Below are 18,621 nucleotides of genomic sequence, written 5' to 3'. Positions count from 1 at the left end.
GATACCAGGGGTCACCTTCAGGCTTTGGGGGTCCCATTCAGTCTTGGAAAATCTCCCACTGTGTCTGCCTCAACCTCTGCCTCCAGTTATGAACTCCCGGGCAGCCGTAGCCTCGCTGGTGGGAAGGGCTCGTTAACTCGGGTTTCTGGCCGAACGTGCCGTAGAAAACGTTTGAACTTCACCCCCAGTTTCCTCGTCCGTCCTGGCCGCCACGGTCGCAAATATGCCCTGGGCCTGGGGCGGCCAGGTTTTCATCAGCGGGCCCACACCACCGGAAGAAATCCATAAGGGTGGGAGCCACGGCCTTTTTTAAAAAAATTAATTCATTCATTCAATCGTATTTATTGAACACTTACTGTGTGCAGAGCGCTTTAATCGATTCAGCCCGTTCGCCCTCCAGAAGCGTGGGGTTTTTTTTTTAAGCAGTAATAAAACAGTTTTACAGGCTGAACAACTTTATTGGCATAAAAGTGTGCGGTTGCCAATTAGCACTAGCCATTGATCGGTTCGAGAATACCGCTTTTTTTTAACAGATTGAACCGCGGAGTGTGTTCTTGAGACCTGTGGGGTGAATTCGGTTCGGGCCGCGTCTCGCTTCTAGTCGGGCCCCGCTGGGCTAGGTGATCGTGAGCGCCGGCTAATTGGGTAAAGAAAATCTGCTTAAAATCCCTCGCTTGACCCCCCTGCGCTTGGAGATCTTCAAGTTTGTGCGTGATCCTTGCTGCTAGCAGCTCCTTGCTCCCTTGCAGTCTTTTAAGCCGAATCCCTAGAACTCAGCTCAGCAGTATCGAAAGAAAGCCAGCAGAACTAGAATTTACATTTTTCCTCCCCTTAGGCGGCTTTTAACCTTTCTGGTATAACGTTTATGACTATTTTGTGGGGGGAACAACTCGACATCCCTTTCCTATCGTCGGATGGGTTTCAGGGTTTTGCATTTTTAGCACAGTGAAGTTCTTAAAACAGGCAACTACCTCGTTTGCAATTTTATTGAGAGCCGCGATGTTTTCAACCGTTCCCCCCCAATGTACCTCCTTGCAGGACGATGCTATCAGCATAGAGAGCGGCACTAACACGGAACGGCCAGATACACCAACAAACACGCCTAACGCACCCGGACGGAAAAGTTGGGGAAAGGGGAAATGGAAGTCGAAGAAATGCAAATATTCCTTCAAATGTGTAAATAGTCTCAAGGTATGTGTAGAAAGAAACGCGTCAGGTGTTGTACATAGTTACTATTCTATTTATTTTATTTTGTTGATAGGTTTTGTTTTGTTGTCTGTCTCCCCCTTCTAGACTGTGAGCCCGCCTTTGGGTAGGGACCGTCTCTATATGTTGCCAACTTGTACTTCCCAAGCGCTTAGTACAGTGCTCTGCACACAGTAAGCGCTCAATAAATACCATTGAATGAATGAATGAAGGTGGAAACATTGAATCATCTGGATGCCTTGTGTTTCAGGGACCACTTTACATCCCTGGGAGAGTTGTCCAAAGAGAAAACTCCCATATTTGATTTCCAGTCAAATATAGTTCCTTAGAACTACTTTCTTATTGCGGTTTTTCTTTGGGTTGGCTAATATTTAAATGTTTTGATTATTCTGATATTGCTGGATAGGGTTGGGTTTTTTTTTTCCCAACTGCCTTTATTTAAACCCAGATTTCTTTGGAATCTTACTGTTCCTATTTTTGTAAAACTTAAGAAACAACTTCTGGCCAGTAATTTGCTTGAGATGACTGACAGTGACCCATTAGCTTTAGGATCTCAGCCTAAATGGAACCAGATGGCTTAATTTGTACCGGCTTATTTTTTCACTTATCTCTTAGGTTTTGTGGTATATGTGTTTTTTCAAAGGATGAGGTGGAATATGTGTCATTTACTTTTGAAGGCTTATTGTGTTGGGAGAGGCTGAAAGTTTTGGATTGATTCTTCAATGGTGTTTTTATAATCCATATGAACAAAAGGCTTGGTTTATGTTTTGAGGGGATATAAGGGTTCACTGCCACCCTCCCCAAAAATATAAATATAGACAAACACATACATATATATACATATATACATACATATATATATATGTATATATATAATGAACCAAAAAGTTCATTAGAGCACCAGTTGTGTGTATATATAACTATATATATGTGTGTATATGTATGTGTATGTATATATATATATATGTGTGTGTATATGTATGTGTATGTGTATATATATATGTGTGTGTGTGTGTGTGTGTGTGTGTATATATATATATATATATATACACACACAAACACAACTGGTTCTCCAATGAGCTTTTTGGTTCGGTCCCAAACCAGAAAAACCCAACATCCATAATCTTCCAGAAATCTTTAGTGAGGCCGTATTGAGGAATGTCACAGCCCAGGAAACCTGTTTTTCCAAATGTTTAATGGACCTTTTAAGAACGCGCAGGGCCCCACTGATTTAGACAGAATGCCCATTGCTTGATATGTTCACTGAAGCTTGGGCTCCTCTTCCACAGTGCCGGTAGAGCTAAAAATACTTTTGGCTGCGTAGGAGGTGTCTTTAGGCTCTGTTTAAATACCAAGAAAACCCAGAGCAGTTAACTTTCCAAATGACAGGAAATGAAAACTTGGTTACTCTTTTTTGTCTTTTTTTAAACGCAAGGGGCCTAATAGAGGTTAGCTGGGCAAATGCCCTGAAGACAAACTGAGAAGTGGCTTTTTAATTGGACGGTGAAATCCTAAATTGAAAGCAGACAATTAGGAAATAAGTGGCATATCCAGTCCTCTCTGATCTGGAGCCAAATGCCTCCTCCCACGTTGGGCCGAACTCTCCCTCTCCCCCCTCCCACCACGTCTGGTCCATTTCGACAGCAGCCTCTCCCTCGTCGGCCCTGTGTCTCTCCCCCCTTCCCCCCACCAATGGACACGGACCCCCCAATTCGGAGAAGTGGCATGGTGTAGCGGTTAGAGCGAGGGCCTGGATGTCAGAAGGACTTGGGTTCTAATCCTGGCTCCGACACGGGGTCTGCTGTTTGACTTAACTTCTTCTGTGCTTCAGTTGCCTCATCTGTAAAGTGGGGATTGAGACTGAGCCCCGTGTGGGACGCGAACCATGTCCAACCTAATTAACTTGTGTGTACCCCAGCGCTCAGAACAGTGCTTGGCACGTAGTAAGTGCTTATATACCGTAAAAAAAACCCCAAAACCCCACAGGCTGGAGTCGAGCCGTGCGTGGACTCGGCTCTCTTCCACGCCGATCATCTTCGGAAGAACGCGAGAGCCACGGCCCGGGCTGAAATCATACGAGCTTGGATCCATCCAGTCGCCCATTAACCCAGGATAGCAGTAGTTGCTTAAAGATGTTTTTGCATCCCAAAACTTTATGATGTATTGAGCGCTCATTTTTGCGTCACCTCCGTTGGGGCTCAGCTTCCAAAGAAAACATTTTTCCGGCGTGAAAGCCGACCCTGAGAAGTAAGTCAGACGCTTGGGAAGGTGCATTAACTTATGTCTGGGTGGGAATTTTCATGCCAGCATGATAATTGTTTGGTGTCTTCTTAAGCTTCTGAGTTAGATGGCTCTCACCGTGCTCTTCTTTTTTTTGTAGGAAGATCATAGTCAACCCTTGTTTGGAGTTCAGTTTAATTGGCACAGTAAGGAAGGCGATCCGTTAGTCTTTGCAACTGTTGGCAGCAACAGAGTAAGTAAATGGCTAAAAAATGTTTCGTTTTTGGGTGCTCTCATGAAACGTTATGTACTTCAGGGTGGTTGTGGTATGAAAAGTATTCGTAACGGATTTCCAGGCAGTACAGAAAGGTGTTTCATCCCAGACTGAAATAGAAAGTTTTGGGGATTAAAGTTGGGATTTCTGGAGTTCTTCCGATAGCCGAACTGCAGGTAATTCAGTTTTATGAAAATACTCCTGTTGGTGGGAAACAAGGATTTTTAAGAGGCGAGAAATCAAGATCCTCTTTTCTCTCGAAAACGCTTGAAAATTACCAGCGCGTGGGGAGAAATTCACATTCATCGATCCTGTTGAACGGGATCTCGCCGCCTTTAGAGGCCAAGAGTTGACCAGGGGTCACCTTGTTTTAGTAAGACCACCGTCCCTCACCGTTCAGGCGCACCGAGGCGAGGCGTCTCGGTCAGTTGGAGGGTCAGGGGAAGGCCGAGGTACCCGGAGTTTGGTGCCCGAAGCCGGGGAAAACCACCACCCTCGGGCAGGTCCCACCCAGCCTTGAGACAGCAGTCGATGATGGGGTTACCGTCTCCGGCCCAGGCAGGGCAGCGGCTGTGCTTTGTACCGTCAAACTCTTAGCGCCCCGGTGGGCTTCGCGGGCAGCTCCGTATTAAATAATAATAATGATAGCATTTATTAAGCACTTACTTTGTGCAAAGCACTGTTCTAAGCGCTGGGGAGATTACAAGGTGATCGGGTTGTTCCACGGGGGGGCGCTCAGTCTTCATCCCCATTTTACAGATAAGGTAACTGAGGCCCAGAGAAGTGAAGTGACTTGCCCAAAGTCACACAGCTGACAATTGGCGGAGTCGGGATTTGAACCCATGACCTCTGACTCCAAAGCCCGGGCTGGCTATCATATCATCATCCCCACCGCCCCCGCCCCCAGCCCCTTGGTGACTGCCCGCCGAGGGCTGGCACCCATAAAGAGCCCGGGCTTTGGAGTCAGAGGTCATGGGTTCAAATCCCGGCTCTGCCAATTGTCAGCTGGGTGACCTTGGGCACGTCACTTCACTTCTCTGGGCCTCAGTTACCTCATCTGGAAAGTGGGGATTCATTCATTTAATCATATTTAATAATAATAATAATAATGATGGCATTTGTTAAGCGCTTACTATGTGCAAAGCACTGTTCTAAGCGCTGGGGGGATACAGTGTGATCAAGTTGTCCCACGTGGGGCTCACAGTCTTAATCCCCATTTTTACAGATGAGGTAACTGAGGCTCAGAGAAGTTAAGTGGCTTGCCCAAGGTCACAGAGCAGACTTGTGGTGGAGCTGGGATTCGAACCCATGACCTCTGACTCCAAAGCCCGTGCTCTTTCTACTGAGCCACAGAGCGCTTACTGTGTGCAGAGCACTGTACTAAGCGCTTGGGAAGTACAAGTTGGCAACATACAGAGACGGGCCCTACCCAACAACGGGCTCACAGTCTAGAAGGGGGAGACAGACGACAAAACAAAACGTATTAACAAAATAAAATAAATAGAATAAATATGTTCTAACGGTCTTCTTGTCTGTCAGGGGTAAGTCAGAGCCCGGGCTTTGGAGTCAGAGGTCATGGGTTCAAACCCCGGCTCCGCCACTTGTCAGCTGTGTGACTTCGGGCAAGTCACTTCACTTCTCTGGGCCTCAGTTCCCTCATCTGTCAAATGGGGATTAAGACTGTGAGCCCCCGGTGGGACAACCTGATCACCTTGTAACCTCCCCACCGCTTAGAACAGTGCTTTGCCCATAGTAAGCGCTTAATAAATGCCATTATTATTATAAATGGTAGGTCACTAGCCTTCCAACATTGCCGGGGACAAATTAGTCTCAAACAGACCTGGTACCGAGACGTTCAAGGAGGGAGGAAGAAAACAGCCGGCACTTTGAAAGCGGATCACTTTCATTGGCATTTAGAGTGGAAGTGGAAGCCGAGAGGGCCAGATTTGAGAGCATTTTTAATATTTCCCCGAGCCTCAGGGGACACTGAGGCACCCACTTGCCCCCCTCACCCTCTTTGAAAGGCGGTTCTCGATGGCCGCGGTTTGGGAACGGGGTTAGTCTGTCTTGAAGGAGCTGATTTTTACGTTCCAAAAGAAACTGCTGTGGTGAGGCAGCGGTTTACCCGGTGTCGAAGTGACCTTTTAACTAAGCCTGTGTATTTTTGAAAATTTGAAGAGTCCGTTGATCAGGGTGACCGTGTCCTGTGCTCACCGCTTTTTGTCTGCTTCAGGTTACCTTGTACGAATGTCACTCGCAAGGAGAAATACGTCTATTGCAGTCGTACGTGGATGCTGACGTATCCTTCCCTAAAGGTTGCCGTGGGCATCGGAGCTATCGATCCAAGCGCTTCTTCCTCCCGTTGGATCGACTCCGGTCGTACGTGTAATTGCGGTGTTTGTGAAGCGCCTCCCGTGTGCCAGGCCCCGTACTAAGTACTGGGGTGGATCGGGTTGGAAACAGCCCCCGTCCCACATGGGGCTAGAAAGGTATACATCCATGCGTACGGCTGGATCAGGGAAACGTGAGTATTTTCGGTGTCGTCCCTCAGACGCTAAAAGCGGCGGCCCGTTAGTGAGTCCCGCGGACCGGGGCCCCTTCCGAGTGGGGACGGGCTGAATAGATTAGGACGCTTTCGTCCGGAAACACGGAGGGGAGAGAGGTCAGAATTGAGAACGGGATGACCACGGGGTCGCTCATTGCATCCTGCGAGCCCGAGACGAAGGGAGGCTTATAGTTTCCAAAACATATGGAAACGCTTTTTTCACCTGCCGAGCAGGAGGCATATGGAATTCCTTACCGGAGGAAGTTGGGCTGGCTCAAAATGACAAGAGCTTCAAGGCGGGCTTAGATAAATTCAGGGATGAGAGGTCCGTGATATAGGGTATTAGAGAGAAAAGGTAGACGGGCCCCCTCGTTTCTGAGGATAAATGCCAGGAAGGGCAACGGTCACCGGAGCCCGAGCATCCGTAAGCGTCGCCGGCAGACCGGATCGTGGGCTGGGGGCCGTTTGAATGTGGCTGCTGACTTCGGGAGGCGGGCAGATGGGTAGGAGGGGAAAGGAGGGAAGGAGTTTCACTTCCTCTCTTCTCAATCTGTCACTTTCTGCACTACCTCTAGTTGATTCAAAAAATAAGAAAAAGGTCAAACTGAAAACATCGATACCAAAGTAATGATCGGATTTGGGGGTTTTCGGGCCCGGGGAAACTTTTCTGTCGTGCCCAAGAGTCGTCTTGGTGAATGCTTGGAAAAGAGTCCGAGCGGAAACTAGAATCTGCCATGCTAGAGTGGTTTTTTTAATGAGGAGGCTTAAATAAATAAATAAGTATCAATTAATATGAATGAATGAGAGTGTTTGCCCTTATAGACCTCTATACAACAGAATATGACTGCCTACCTGATTTGGTAATTTCTGCATTCAGTCACGGGGATGTAGGTTATTTAAAATCAATGTGATAATGACATCGTTATAGCCTCGGTGGCTTTGATCTGCAAAACTTGATTAGGATGTTACGAGCATCTGGTATCGTTTAATAGCTGGGTTAGCTCCAAGAGTGGTGTTTTGACTTCTAGGTGGTGGGGATATGGGGGTTTGGCCTTGCTTTTTTTGTTAAAATATGAAGTTATTCTGTGAAGTCAGTACACTACCACAGTAGGAGGCATCTTACATGTGTTTTAAACAGAATGAAAAAGTCTGCTAAAAACAAACGACTTCTGTATTCCTTAACGATGGTGAATTTTCAGGCAGATGAAAACTTTTACACTTGTGCGTGGACTTACGATAGCAACACGAGCCATCCTCTCTTAGCCGTGGCTGGATCTAGGGGTATAATTAGGATAATTAATCCCATAACAATGCAATGCATAAAGGTGAGTAACTGCAGTTTCAGACACATTCCCTGCTCTTTTTACCCTCCATCAGTGAAATCCCACTGCCGTTTACTTGGAGCAAAAATCCAGTCTCGGGCAAAACGTCTTCCAAAGCTTTTTGAAAGTCCATTCGGCTGTTAACAGTTGAAATTTCAGTCCAGCCAGCGTGGCTCTAGTGAAATAGTGTAGCGTCGTGTGGGCTCGTGCTGGCTCCTGCCGTCTGTTTTGCCCCTCTTTTCCTGTCTTTAAAGCACTCCTGTCCCTGTCCCATCGAGTTCAGTTGGATTAAAAGAAAGGAGAGAGCCATCGCCACCAAGTATCACTGAGAGTTCCCGGTGACCCACACCGACGCGGGGCATAATTCCTGAATATGTCACAGGGAAAGATTCTGCATTTGGCTCTGTCTCCTTCAAATATTTGATAGTCATCCCACCACCAATTATTCTCCCCCGCTTCAAAACCTTATCGAAGGCACATTTCCCCCAAGAGGCCTTCTCCCACTAAGCTCTTCTCACACTCCCTCCTGCGTTGTTTCCTACTGTTCTCTCCCGAGCGCTTAGGACAACGCATGGCACTCATCTAGCGCTCAGTAAAATACCACTGATTTATTAAAAAAGAAGGAAGCAGCATCCTTGAGCCTCACTCGTTGAGTTCTCACCTTTTTCTTCCATCTTTCCTTTCAGCATCCATCAGTTTGCTCTCAAGTTCCTCTCTATATAGCGGAGACGCTCAAACCCTTTCGCCGATGATTATAATAATAGTAATTAATAATTATGGTATTTAAGCGCTTAATATATGCCGAGCGTACGAGGCTTAGGAAGCTGCAAAGGAGAAAGTGGACCCCCAGAAATCGTCCTTTAAAAGGAAAATAGTTTTCTGTTTTGAGTCTTAGGGTTGAGTGGGGTGATACAGATTAATATTTGGAATTTCTTTCAGCACTATGTTGGCCATGGAAATGCTATTAACGAGCTGAAATTCCATCCAAGGGATCCGAATCTTCTCCTGTCTGTAAGCAAAGGTAAGGGCCACAATCTATTTCCCTAGGCCAACTAAGGAATTCCTTCCGCGTCCATACAGTTCCAGTGAAGCTACAGTTATGCTTGAGAAACCAAAAAAACACCCCCGACTTCACTCTTTCTCTCTGCCAGTCATCTTGCGATGGGTCTGGGGGTGTGGGGAGAGACTCGATGAGATGATGCGGATGGCCTGATGCAGACGGTCGCCGCTATTGGAAAAATAGTCCACAGCAGGTGTCCCCTGGGAGTAGGAGATATCTTTTCCATCTTCAGTGTGGCATCTGCACGCCGTTCCCCAGAATGGTGTAGGTCGGGACGGAGGGCACCATTGTATTTTCACGGGCCCAGTCTATGAGGGATTCTCAAAGACCCTCACAGGCGAGGGTGCGATCTCGCCTTCCTTTCCCGCCCACTCGGAACCAAAGGAGAGCGCTTCCGTTAGGCCCTTGAGATCAAAAGATGGGGTTGCTAACGTTCACATCCACCCCCCAGGTCTGGAAACAACTTCTGTAGCTTAGAACAGTGCTTGGCCCATAGTAAGCGCTTAATAAATGCCATTATTATTATTATCCCCAAGAGAGACGGTGCAGGCAGAAGCACCAAGGGTAGCTTAGCCCGGTGTGACGGCTTCGCCGAGCACCAGGTGGTTTTGTTTCTTTCTGAATAGTTTCGGTCCGGAAGGTTTCTCTTTCAATGGAGAGGTGATTCCATCCGGTGCCACGGCCTACAGTAGAGACAGGATAGGGTTTTTTCCAGTTTAGTGTTTGATAATTTAAAGCAACACTCACAATGTTTCATGCCCCCGGGCACTTTTTCCCCCCCGCCGTTGGTTAGGAGAGAGAAGGAAATAGTTCTTTACCCAGAGTAAACTTGCCAAACGAAAGGAAATTTAATGAAAACAATGTAACGTTGCCCTGGGGATGCCTGGTAAATTTATAAAAGCTGACCTCTGTATGGCACCTGCAGTTTGAACATCCACATTTTTCGCACCTCTGGCGTCGTCCTTGGCAAAAAAAAAAAAATCTGAGTGCAGTGTGGATGAACTCTGGCTGATGGTGAATAACAATAAAAATAATGGTAGCGTTTGTTAAGCGCTTACTATGTGCCAAGCACTGTTCTAAGCACTGGGGGAGATACAAGGTAATCAGGTTGCTCCAAGTCTTAATCCCCATTTTACAGATGAGGAGACTGAGGCACAGAAATGTTAAGTGACTTGCCCGAAGTCACACGGCTGTCAAGTGGCAGAGCCGGGATTAGAACCCATGATCTCTGACTCCCAAGCCCGGGCTCTTTCCATTGAGCCACACTTTCCGCTTCCTAAATTGTGCTTAGCTAAAATCTGAGTTTTTGTCATTCCACCTCCTTATTTATAGGGAAATAAGATTGTAGGATTGGAACTGATGGTATGGTTGTCAGTTTTTTTGCCCCAAACATCCCCGTAGGTGGAAAGTTCCACGTGTTCATCACTTTTTAAAAATTTTATGGAATCGGTTAACCGTAGCTGTAAGCCCTGGAGTCCTTTCTTTTTCTTTTTGAACTGGTTGAAAGTCTCCCCAAAGGTAGAGTCTGTTCTTTACCCTGGAAATTTTGCACGATCCGTTGTCATCCACGTTGTTGACAAGATGAAACAGATTTGATTCGCGTTCACCCTGGGAGTGGCACAATTAGTTTCAACCCTAGTACAGTGCTCTGCACACAGTAAGCGCTCAATAAATACGATTGAATGAATGAACCCTAGTACTGTATATGGATTCCCCTTTGGAAAGAAGTCCCTAAATTCAAAGCGTAGGGTCCAGCTTGCTCCCTTTTTTGGTGGGGGGCCTGGGGGAAGGGTGTGCACGGCGGGGAGAGGGGGAGAGCGATGCGGATTTTCTTGCCCCTCTGTAGGGAGGGTGCCGGACCACAGAACCGTGACTTGGTTGACCTTTCCGTTTCTTGTATTTCTACCAGACCATGCTTTGAGGCTGTGGAATATCCAAACAGATACCCTGGTGGCAATATTTGGAGGCGTGGAAGGGCACCGAGATGAGGTCCTAAGCGCAGTAAGTGGAAAGCACCGAGCTGGGGATCTTTTTTCCAGGTTTTCGAAGCTGGGAATTGACCCCCCAGGGGAATCTCTCCCTACCAGACACACGTAGCTCGTCTATGAGAATTTCCCGGGCCGTCTTGGATTTGTTCACCGCGTAGTAGACCTCTCTAATTTTGTAGTTGGCGGATTAGAGCCCGTCTTACTTTGGGTTTCTGAGTTCTCTTGCAGTTACCGTGGGTGGGATCCTTTTTATAATGGTGTGAAATGAGCAAATTAACACTCGCCGCCGTGTCATTTCTCTCCTGGAAACCAAGGTGAAACTTTGTGACCGAGGGGTTTGGGTTTTTTTCCCCCAATCTCGATCAATTTGTCACACGTGAATAATCCCCCCCCGAGAGGCCAGTACAATTTGTCCTGTTCTCCAAACGGTGCGTTTAGTTCCAGTCCCTTTTCCAGGATGACGTTTTGGCGAGATGCAGCAGGCTTTAATTTAACGCGTGGCCGGCATTTGTCGTACCGTCGTCGCTGCTGTGACTTCCTCACAGTGCACATTACTAGATGCAGAGGGATTGAGTTAATGGAAGCCTTTCCATCTGGGCTTTGGTAGTGTAGTTTTTTTGTGTGTGTGTGCTGAGATGACTTCTGCCTTCAGAAAGGATGCATCATTCTAGCACTCTGCAGCTTAAGTCTGTGAGATGAAATGGTGGAGATGTTGGGAGGAAGCAGAGGAAAATCAATTCGATCGATAGTTGGTACCGAACTCCTGCTGGGTGCCTAGCCCAGCCCCCAAGGCGGTGTTCTTCACTGGGAAAACTGTTGTTCTCTGCCTTGTGTCAAAAGTGAACTCTGACCACAATCGGTAATTTTCCGGGCCCGATTATGTCCCTTTCAAGCTATATCCTGGGTTATATGTTAAATGAGTCTCTTGAAACCTTGGTTCCTGGTCACTGATTTGAGGGAGGAATAAAGTTGCCTCTTGTGAGGAAATGGAAGATATTGAAATGCTGATAGTGAGTGAAAATGATAAAAGCAGGAGATGAGAGCAGGACTTAGAGGGACTAGCAGGGCTCCGGCCTAGGAGGATGCTGGGGCGCGGGTGAAATTCCGTGTTTTATTGGCGTGCTTATATCGGTTTAGGCAGTGAAAAGGAGCTGGTCACGGGTAGGGAACGTGTCCATCAACTCTGTTTTACTGTGCTCTCCTAAGCACTTAATACAGTGCTCTTGCACATAGCGCTCAATAAATACCGACAATAATGATGAATGTGCTTCTGCGGTCTGCCTATTTTAACGGCTTGAGATTTTTGTTATTTCAGAGTGCATGCTTCATTCATGCTTTTAGACTGTGAGCCCAATGTTGGGTAGGGACTGTCTCTATATGTTGCCAATTTGTGCTTCCCAAGCGCTTAGTACAGTGCTCTGCACATAGTAAGCGCTCAATAAATATGATTGATTGATTCATCAGAACCTTCTTCAAACTTGCGAAACCAATCTCTGTTTTAAATGAGAAGTCAAAGCTTGGGCAATTTTGACATCTCTAGACCACCTAGAGTGGACCGGGCGACTAGCGTAGCCACGACAGGTTTCAGGTTCAATGGAAGTTTACTCCCCAAACAAGTGTAGTTGTTGACTTTGGATGATGGTTTGATCACTGGCCAGACCTCTCCCCGACTCTTCCCCCCCTCGCCTGCCTTTTGACTCCCTCCGTGCCCCGAAGCCGAAGCTCGGGCAAGGGAAAATGAGCGAAACTTGGACTCAGACTGTTGTGCTGCTTGCACGTCAGCTTCTCTGGTGACAGGATTGAGGGGGAGGAGGTTGAAGCTTTCACACCGGGCCGAATGAGTGAGTGGGGGAATTGTTTGTTGTTAGAGTTCAGCTGTCTATAATAATAGTAATGATGATGGTATTTGTTAAGTGCTTACTATGTGCCAAGCACTGTTCTAAGTGCTGGGGTAGATCCAAAGTAATCAGGTTGTCCCACGTGGGGCTCACAGTCTTAATCCCCACTTTACAGATGAGGTCACTGAGGTACAGAGAAGTTGAGTGACTTGCTCAAAGTCACACAGCTATCAGGTGGCGGAGCCGGGATTAGAACCCACGACCTCTGACTCCCATACCCGGGCTCTTTCCAAGGCCCTGCTGAGAGCTCACCTCCTCCAGGAGGCCTTCCCAGACTGAGCCCCTTCCTTCCTCTCCCCCTCGTCCCCCTCTCCATTCCCCCCATCTTACCTCCTTCCCTTCCCCACAGCACCTGTATATATGGATATATGTTTGTACATATTTATTACTCTATTTATTTATTTATTTATTTTACTTGTACATATCTATTCTATTTTATTTTGTTAGTATGTTTGGTTTTTTTTTTCCTCTGTCTCCCCCTTTTAGACTGTGAGCCCACTGTTGGGTAGGGACTGTCTCTATATGTTGCCAATTTGTACTTCCCAAGCGCTTAGTACAGTGCTCTGCACATAGTAAGCACTCAATAAATATGATTGATTGATTGGTTGATTAAGCCACACTGCCGGTCCCGTGGAGGGTGCCAGCACCTCTGTCCCCAAGAAAAGCAGAAACTGTATTTCAGCTGAAGCTCAAGGAACTATTAAAGGGTATAAACTGTGTATAAATAGGAGTGCTAATAATCTGAGGACAATTTTCCCAAAAATAATAATAATGATGGCATTTATTAGCGCTTACTATGTGCAAAGCACTGTTCTAAGCTCTGGGGAAGTTACATGGTGATCAGCTTGTCCCACGGGGGGCTCACAGTCTTCATCCCCATTTGACAGATGAGGTAACTGAGGCCCGGAGAAGTGAAGTGACTTACCCAAAGTCACACAGCTGACAATTAGCGGAGCCGGGATTTGAACCCGCGACCTCCGACTCCAAAGCCCGGGCTCCTGCACATTAGGGAACAGTTTGTTGTGGGGCAAAGGTAACCCCGGGTAGCTCAACTTGTAGACAGTTAATATTTAAAAAGACCTAGAAATCATTTGGGCAAGTATTGACCCCTTCCATTTTCAGCGTGAAAGTATGTTTAGTGAGAGAGGAAATTTGTCGGTAACTCTGCTCCCCACATCGAGTAATAAACGGAATAGGTGTCACAGTGTGGTTTGACGATTTAACTTGGGCTTGTAAATTTATATGTGTCTTCATAGGATTATGATCTTCTCGGGGAGAAAATCATGTCCTGCGGTATGGACCATTCTCTGAAACTCTGGAGGATCAATTCAAAAAGAATGATGAATGCAATTAAGGATTCTTATGACTACAATCCAAATAAAACCAACAGGTATGCAGAGTTGCGATCATCTTTTTTGGCTTCACAACATTTTAGAGGCGTGAGCGGCATCCCATACATTATTGGCCAGTTTCTCAGTTGGTCAGATGGAGCGAGATCAGACCCACTTCTCCCCCGCCACGATTTTAGGTTTTTACCTTTACTTCCACAGCCTGTTTTGTCTTAGTATGATATGTACCCTCAACCTTTTTATTTAATTATTTTGGTGCTGGGGGAAGGGTTTAAGTTTAGAGAAGGGACAACCGAAAAATCCATCTTCCTACAGTCTCCCTTGAAAAAAGAGGAGGTAGTGAGTGGCCACCTTGCAGTTACTGGAATAAAAGTAGACGTACCCCTCAAACGATGATGGATGGGGGAAGGAGGTGAGCTTGATTATCCAGCGTGCTCTGCCGCTCCAGAGAAGTCTTGCTCAAGATCCACGGGGCAAACTGTGGCTTGGGGCCGTCGATTTTTTTTTTTAATTTATACTCCAATAAATTATTCCTCTTTGTGTCCCATTCTCCTCTTCCTATGACGGATACTGTGAAACGGATGGGAGGTGGGAATCCAGAAGTTAGGTCTGGGTCACCTAATTAGTTGGTGGGCTATAACCTAAAACAGGAATCACGGTGACTTAGACCCCGAGGTCGTCAGTTTCCTTGTATATTTGCTTCCTGGGACCCGTGAAGGCTAGAGGTAAATTAAAATCGAGAATTCTAGAAACCAGCTGGAGTTATCTCCCTCTTTATCTCTTTCTTGGGAGCAGAGTAGGGAGGTTTTTAGGGTCTTAGCGGTATAGAATAAAACCTTAAACCGTCAGTGCTAAACGTCCCCCAAATTCACCTCAAAAATAGCGTTAAGACCATCCGTGGTTAGTATCGGGCCTCTTGAGGGGTCTGTGGAAAGATGGGTTATATTTTAAATGGGTCTCTTGAGATCTTGGTTCCTGGTCACCGATCTGGGGGAGGAATAGAGTGGCCGCTTTTGAGGAAATGGAAGGTATCGAAATCCTGATACTGAGTGAAAATGATAAAAGTTTTAAGAGCAGGCCTTATAGGGACTTCAGCAGGGCTTCAGCCATATCCGTGTTTTATTGGCGTGCTTATATCGGCTTAGGCGGGGAAAACGAGCTCGTCGTGGGTAGGGAACGTGACCGTCAACTCTGTTGTATTGTGCTGTCCCAAGCACTTAGTACAGTGCTCTCGTGCATAGCGCCCAATAAATACCGATGATGAGGATGATGCTGGTCCGCCTACTTGGAATTTTGACAGGTTCACTCTCTCTGCAGGCCTTTCATATCTCAGAAAATACATTTTCCCGACTTCTCTACCCGAGACATACACAGGAATTATGTCGACTGCGTGCGGTGGTTGGGAGATCTGATTCTCTCCAAGGTAAGGAGTCTGCATTCCCAGTCTGTCCTTTTAGACTGTGAGCCCACTGTTGGGTAGGGACCGTCTCTACGTGTTGCCAATTTGTACCTCCCAAGCGCTTAGTACAGTGCTCTGCACATAGTAAGCGCTCAATAAATACGATTGATTGATTGATTGATTAAAGGGATTCCCTCTGTTGAGTGAACACCCAGCCGTTCCTTAACCCGTGCCCTCAGCCCACGCCTTCGCTCAAACAGCAGCCGGGGGACAGTCCGCCGGTGCCAGCCGGCTTGGATTTGGCGCACCGTGGGGTCGGAAGGAACCGCTGTACGTATTCATTCATTCATTCACTCGTATTTATTGAGCGCTTACTGTGTGCAGAGCACTGTACTAAGCGCTTGGGAAGTACAACTTGGCAACATCGAGAGACGGTCCCTACCCAACAGTGGGCTCCCAGTCTAGTACGTACGCGTGTGGGTCGGGCCTGGGAAGAGCGTGGCGAGCGGGCCGGGCCAGCCCCGCGTGTGGTAGGAGGGCTCAGTGCACAGCTCCCCGAACGGACACCCACCCCTTCACGTGCTCTTCACACAACCGGCCCGGGCCGGGGAATGGTCATCTTCCCTGTCTTACCTCCTTCCCTTCCCCACAGCACCTGTATATATGTATATATGTTTGTACATATTTATTACCCTATTTATTTATATATTTATTTTATTTGTACATATCTATTCTATTGATTTTGTTTTGTCAGTATGTTTGGTTTTGTTCTCTGTCTCCCCCTTTTAGACTGTGAGCCCACTGTTGGGTGGGGACTGTCTCTAGATGTTGCCAATTTGTACTTCCCAAGCGCTTAGTACAGTGCTCTGCACATAGTAAGCGCTCAATGAATACGATTGATGATGATGATGATGATGATGATCTTCATAACAACACACCTGAACAAGCGAAGCAACCAGTGGGCCGCCCCTGTCGTGGCCAATTCTGTCCCTTGGTGTCCGTTTTTCCGAGATTGCCTCCTTTTCTCCATGGAATATAGAGTTTCCTTATCTCTCTCTTTCTCACTCTTTCTTCCCCCACCCGTATCAGTCTCTCTCTCTCTCTCTCTCACCTGGGGGGAATTTTTTCCTTTCCCCCCTGAGATAACCATTTGGAAAACCTCCTGGGGGGAAGCAGCGTGGCTCAGTGGAAGGAGCCCGGGCTTTGGAGCTGGAGGTCATGGGTTCGAATCCCGCTCCGCCACATGTCTGCTGTGTGACCTTGGGCAGGCCACTTAACTTCTCTGAGCCTCAGTTACCTCACTTGTAAAATGGGGATTAAGACTGTGAGCCCCACGTGGGACAACCTGATCACTTTGCATCCCCCCAAGCGCTTAGAACAGTGCTTTGCACATAGTAAGCACTTAGCAAATGCCAACATTATTATTATTATTATTGCATTTTAATTTTTCCAGCCTCATTCAGTACCAGCCCCGTACTTTAATCCACAGTGTCTTAAATTCTGATTTTTTTATTGTCTGTGTAAGGTGCTTACCATACAGTGTAGGGATTTGAGATATGACTGATAATGGGAGACCCTCAGTAACTTGTATATATATTTGTACAGATTTATTACTCTATTTTACTTGTACATATTTACTCTTCTATTTATTTCGTTAATGATGTACATATATGTTGCCAACTTGCACTTCCCAAGCGCTTAGTACAGTGCTGTGCACCCAGTAAGCGCTTAATAAATACGATTGAATGAATATAGCTTTCATTCTATTTGTTCTGACGATTTTGACACCTGTCTACATGTTTTGTTTTGTTGTCCGTCTCCCCCTTCTAGACTGGGAGCACGTTGTTGGTTGGGACCGTCTCTATGTGTTGCCAGCTAGTACTTCCCAAGCGCTTAGTACAGTGCTCTGCACCCAGTAAGCGCTCAATAAATATGATTGAATGAATATATCTTTAATTCTATTTGTTCTGAGAATTTTGACACCTCTCTACATGTTTCATTTTGTTGTCTGTCTCCCCCTTCTAGACTGGGAGCGCGTTGTTGGCCGGGACCGTCTCTATATGTTGCCGACTAGTACTTCCCAAGCGCTTAGGACGGTGCTCTGCACCCAGTAAGCGCTCAATAAATACGACTGAATGAATGAATGAACTTCAGGCCCCTCATGTGAGGGGATAATAGGGACTATTTGTAAAACCAGAATCAATTTTGGTATTTCTAGATGGTTAGTGATATTAATGGTTGTTATCGTGGCATCAGTTAAGCGCCTACGATGCGCCAAGCGTTGGGTAGATACGAGGTTATCAGATTGGACACACAGTCCCTATCCCACGTGGGACTCCCAGTCTATCTCACCTCCGTCCTACAGATGAGGAAACGGGGGCCCAGAGAGGTTAAGTGACTTGCCCAGGTCACACAGCGGGCAAGTGGCAGATTCTCACCCGGCTCTCCTGACTTGCATTCCCATGCTGTTTCTGGGGAAACGCTGCAGGGCCTCTCTGCCTGGACATTTCCAAAGCCCTGATCATCCTGATCATCCTTCTAGACTGTGAGCCCACTGTTGGGTAGGGAACGTCTCTATATGTTGCCAACTTGTACTTCCCAAGTGCTCAGTACAGTGCTCTGCACACAGTAAGTGCTCAATAAATACGATTGATTGATTGAGAAAGCTGTTGGAGCCTGTAGCTGTGGAGAAGAGCTAAATCTGGTCCAGCGTGGGAACAGGGGAGTCATTCTTGATGTTCAGTATGAGTAACTGGGGCAGTTTAGACGTTTGGTTCTGTCCACACTGGCGAGTTTTCCCCCCCCGCAGCAAGAGACTACATCTCTTACCTCCTCGGGCCGACTCACGGCATTGCACTTTTGGCGGAGAGGAAAGCTCCGAGAGCGATAGGCTCTAAAAAATGAAACTCTCCTCCGGAGAAGTCGGAGATGGTCACTGGGAGGGTCGGCGTGACCTGAGGTATCCCCGCTCTCGGGACGCGACCCTGCCTCGGTAAGAGAAAAGCTTCAAACCGAGGGCGCTCCTGTCTCCTCAGTCTTGCGAAAACGCCATCGTGTGCTGGAAACCCGGCAAAATGGAAGACGACATCGATAAGATCAAACCCAGCGAGTCCAACGTGACCATCCTCGGGCGGTTCGACTACAGTCAGTGCGACATCTGGTACATGAGGTTTTCTATGGATTTCTGGCAGAAGGTAAGAAGACCGGCTCCCCGCCGGCCCCTCTCCTCCCCCGCCCCGCTCTCTGAAGGCGGCGAAGTTCACACTCTGGTTTCCAAGGACCAGTCTAGAAGGTCGTCCGTAATCGTGGATCCGTTACCTCTCTGTCCCTGGAGTGACGACGAACGGCTTTATCGTGCCC

At 47.1% G+C, this 18,621-nt stretch overlaps 1 protein-coding gene across 1 annotated transcript in view; it reads left to right on the top strand.

The window, feature by feature from the left end:
• EED (embryonic ectoderm development) overlaps positions 1 to 18,621 on the top strand; it is a 36,655-nt gene that overhangs the window by 13,197 nt on the left and 4,837 nt on the right. Inside the window, exons 2-10 of the mRNA XM_038762062.1 lie at positions 1,039 to 1,191; positions 3,587 to 3,679; positions 5,934 to 5,999; positions 7,445 to 7,570; positions 8,507 to 8,588; positions 10,537 to 10,628; positions 13,770 to 13,903; positions 15,180 to 15,285; positions 18,297 to 18,455. Coding sequence (XP_038617990.1) covers positions 1,039 to 1,191; positions 3,587 to 3,679; positions 5,934 to 5,999; positions 7,445 to 7,570; positions 8,507 to 8,588; positions 10,537 to 10,628; positions 13,770 to 13,903; positions 15,180 to 15,285; positions 18,297 to 18,455 — 1,011 coding nt within the window. The remainder of the gene's footprint in view (positions 1 to 1,038; positions 1,192 to 3,586; positions 3,680 to 5,933; positions 6,000 to 7,444; positions 7,571 to 8,506; positions 8,589 to 10,536; positions 10,629 to 13,769; positions 13,904 to 15,179; positions 15,286 to 18,296; positions 18,456 to 18,621) is intronic.

Source organism: Tachyglossus aculeatus, chromosome 20, assembly GCF_015852505.1.
Source record: "Tachyglossus aculeatus isolate mTacAcu1 chromosome 20, mTacAcu1.pri, whole genome shotgun sequence".
Classification (NCBI taxonomy): domain Eukaryota; kingdom Metazoa; phylum Chordata; class Mammalia; order Monotremata; family Tachyglossidae; genus Tachyglossus; species Tachyglossus aculeatus.
This window is presented reverse-complemented; position numbering and strand designations above follow the sequence as displayed.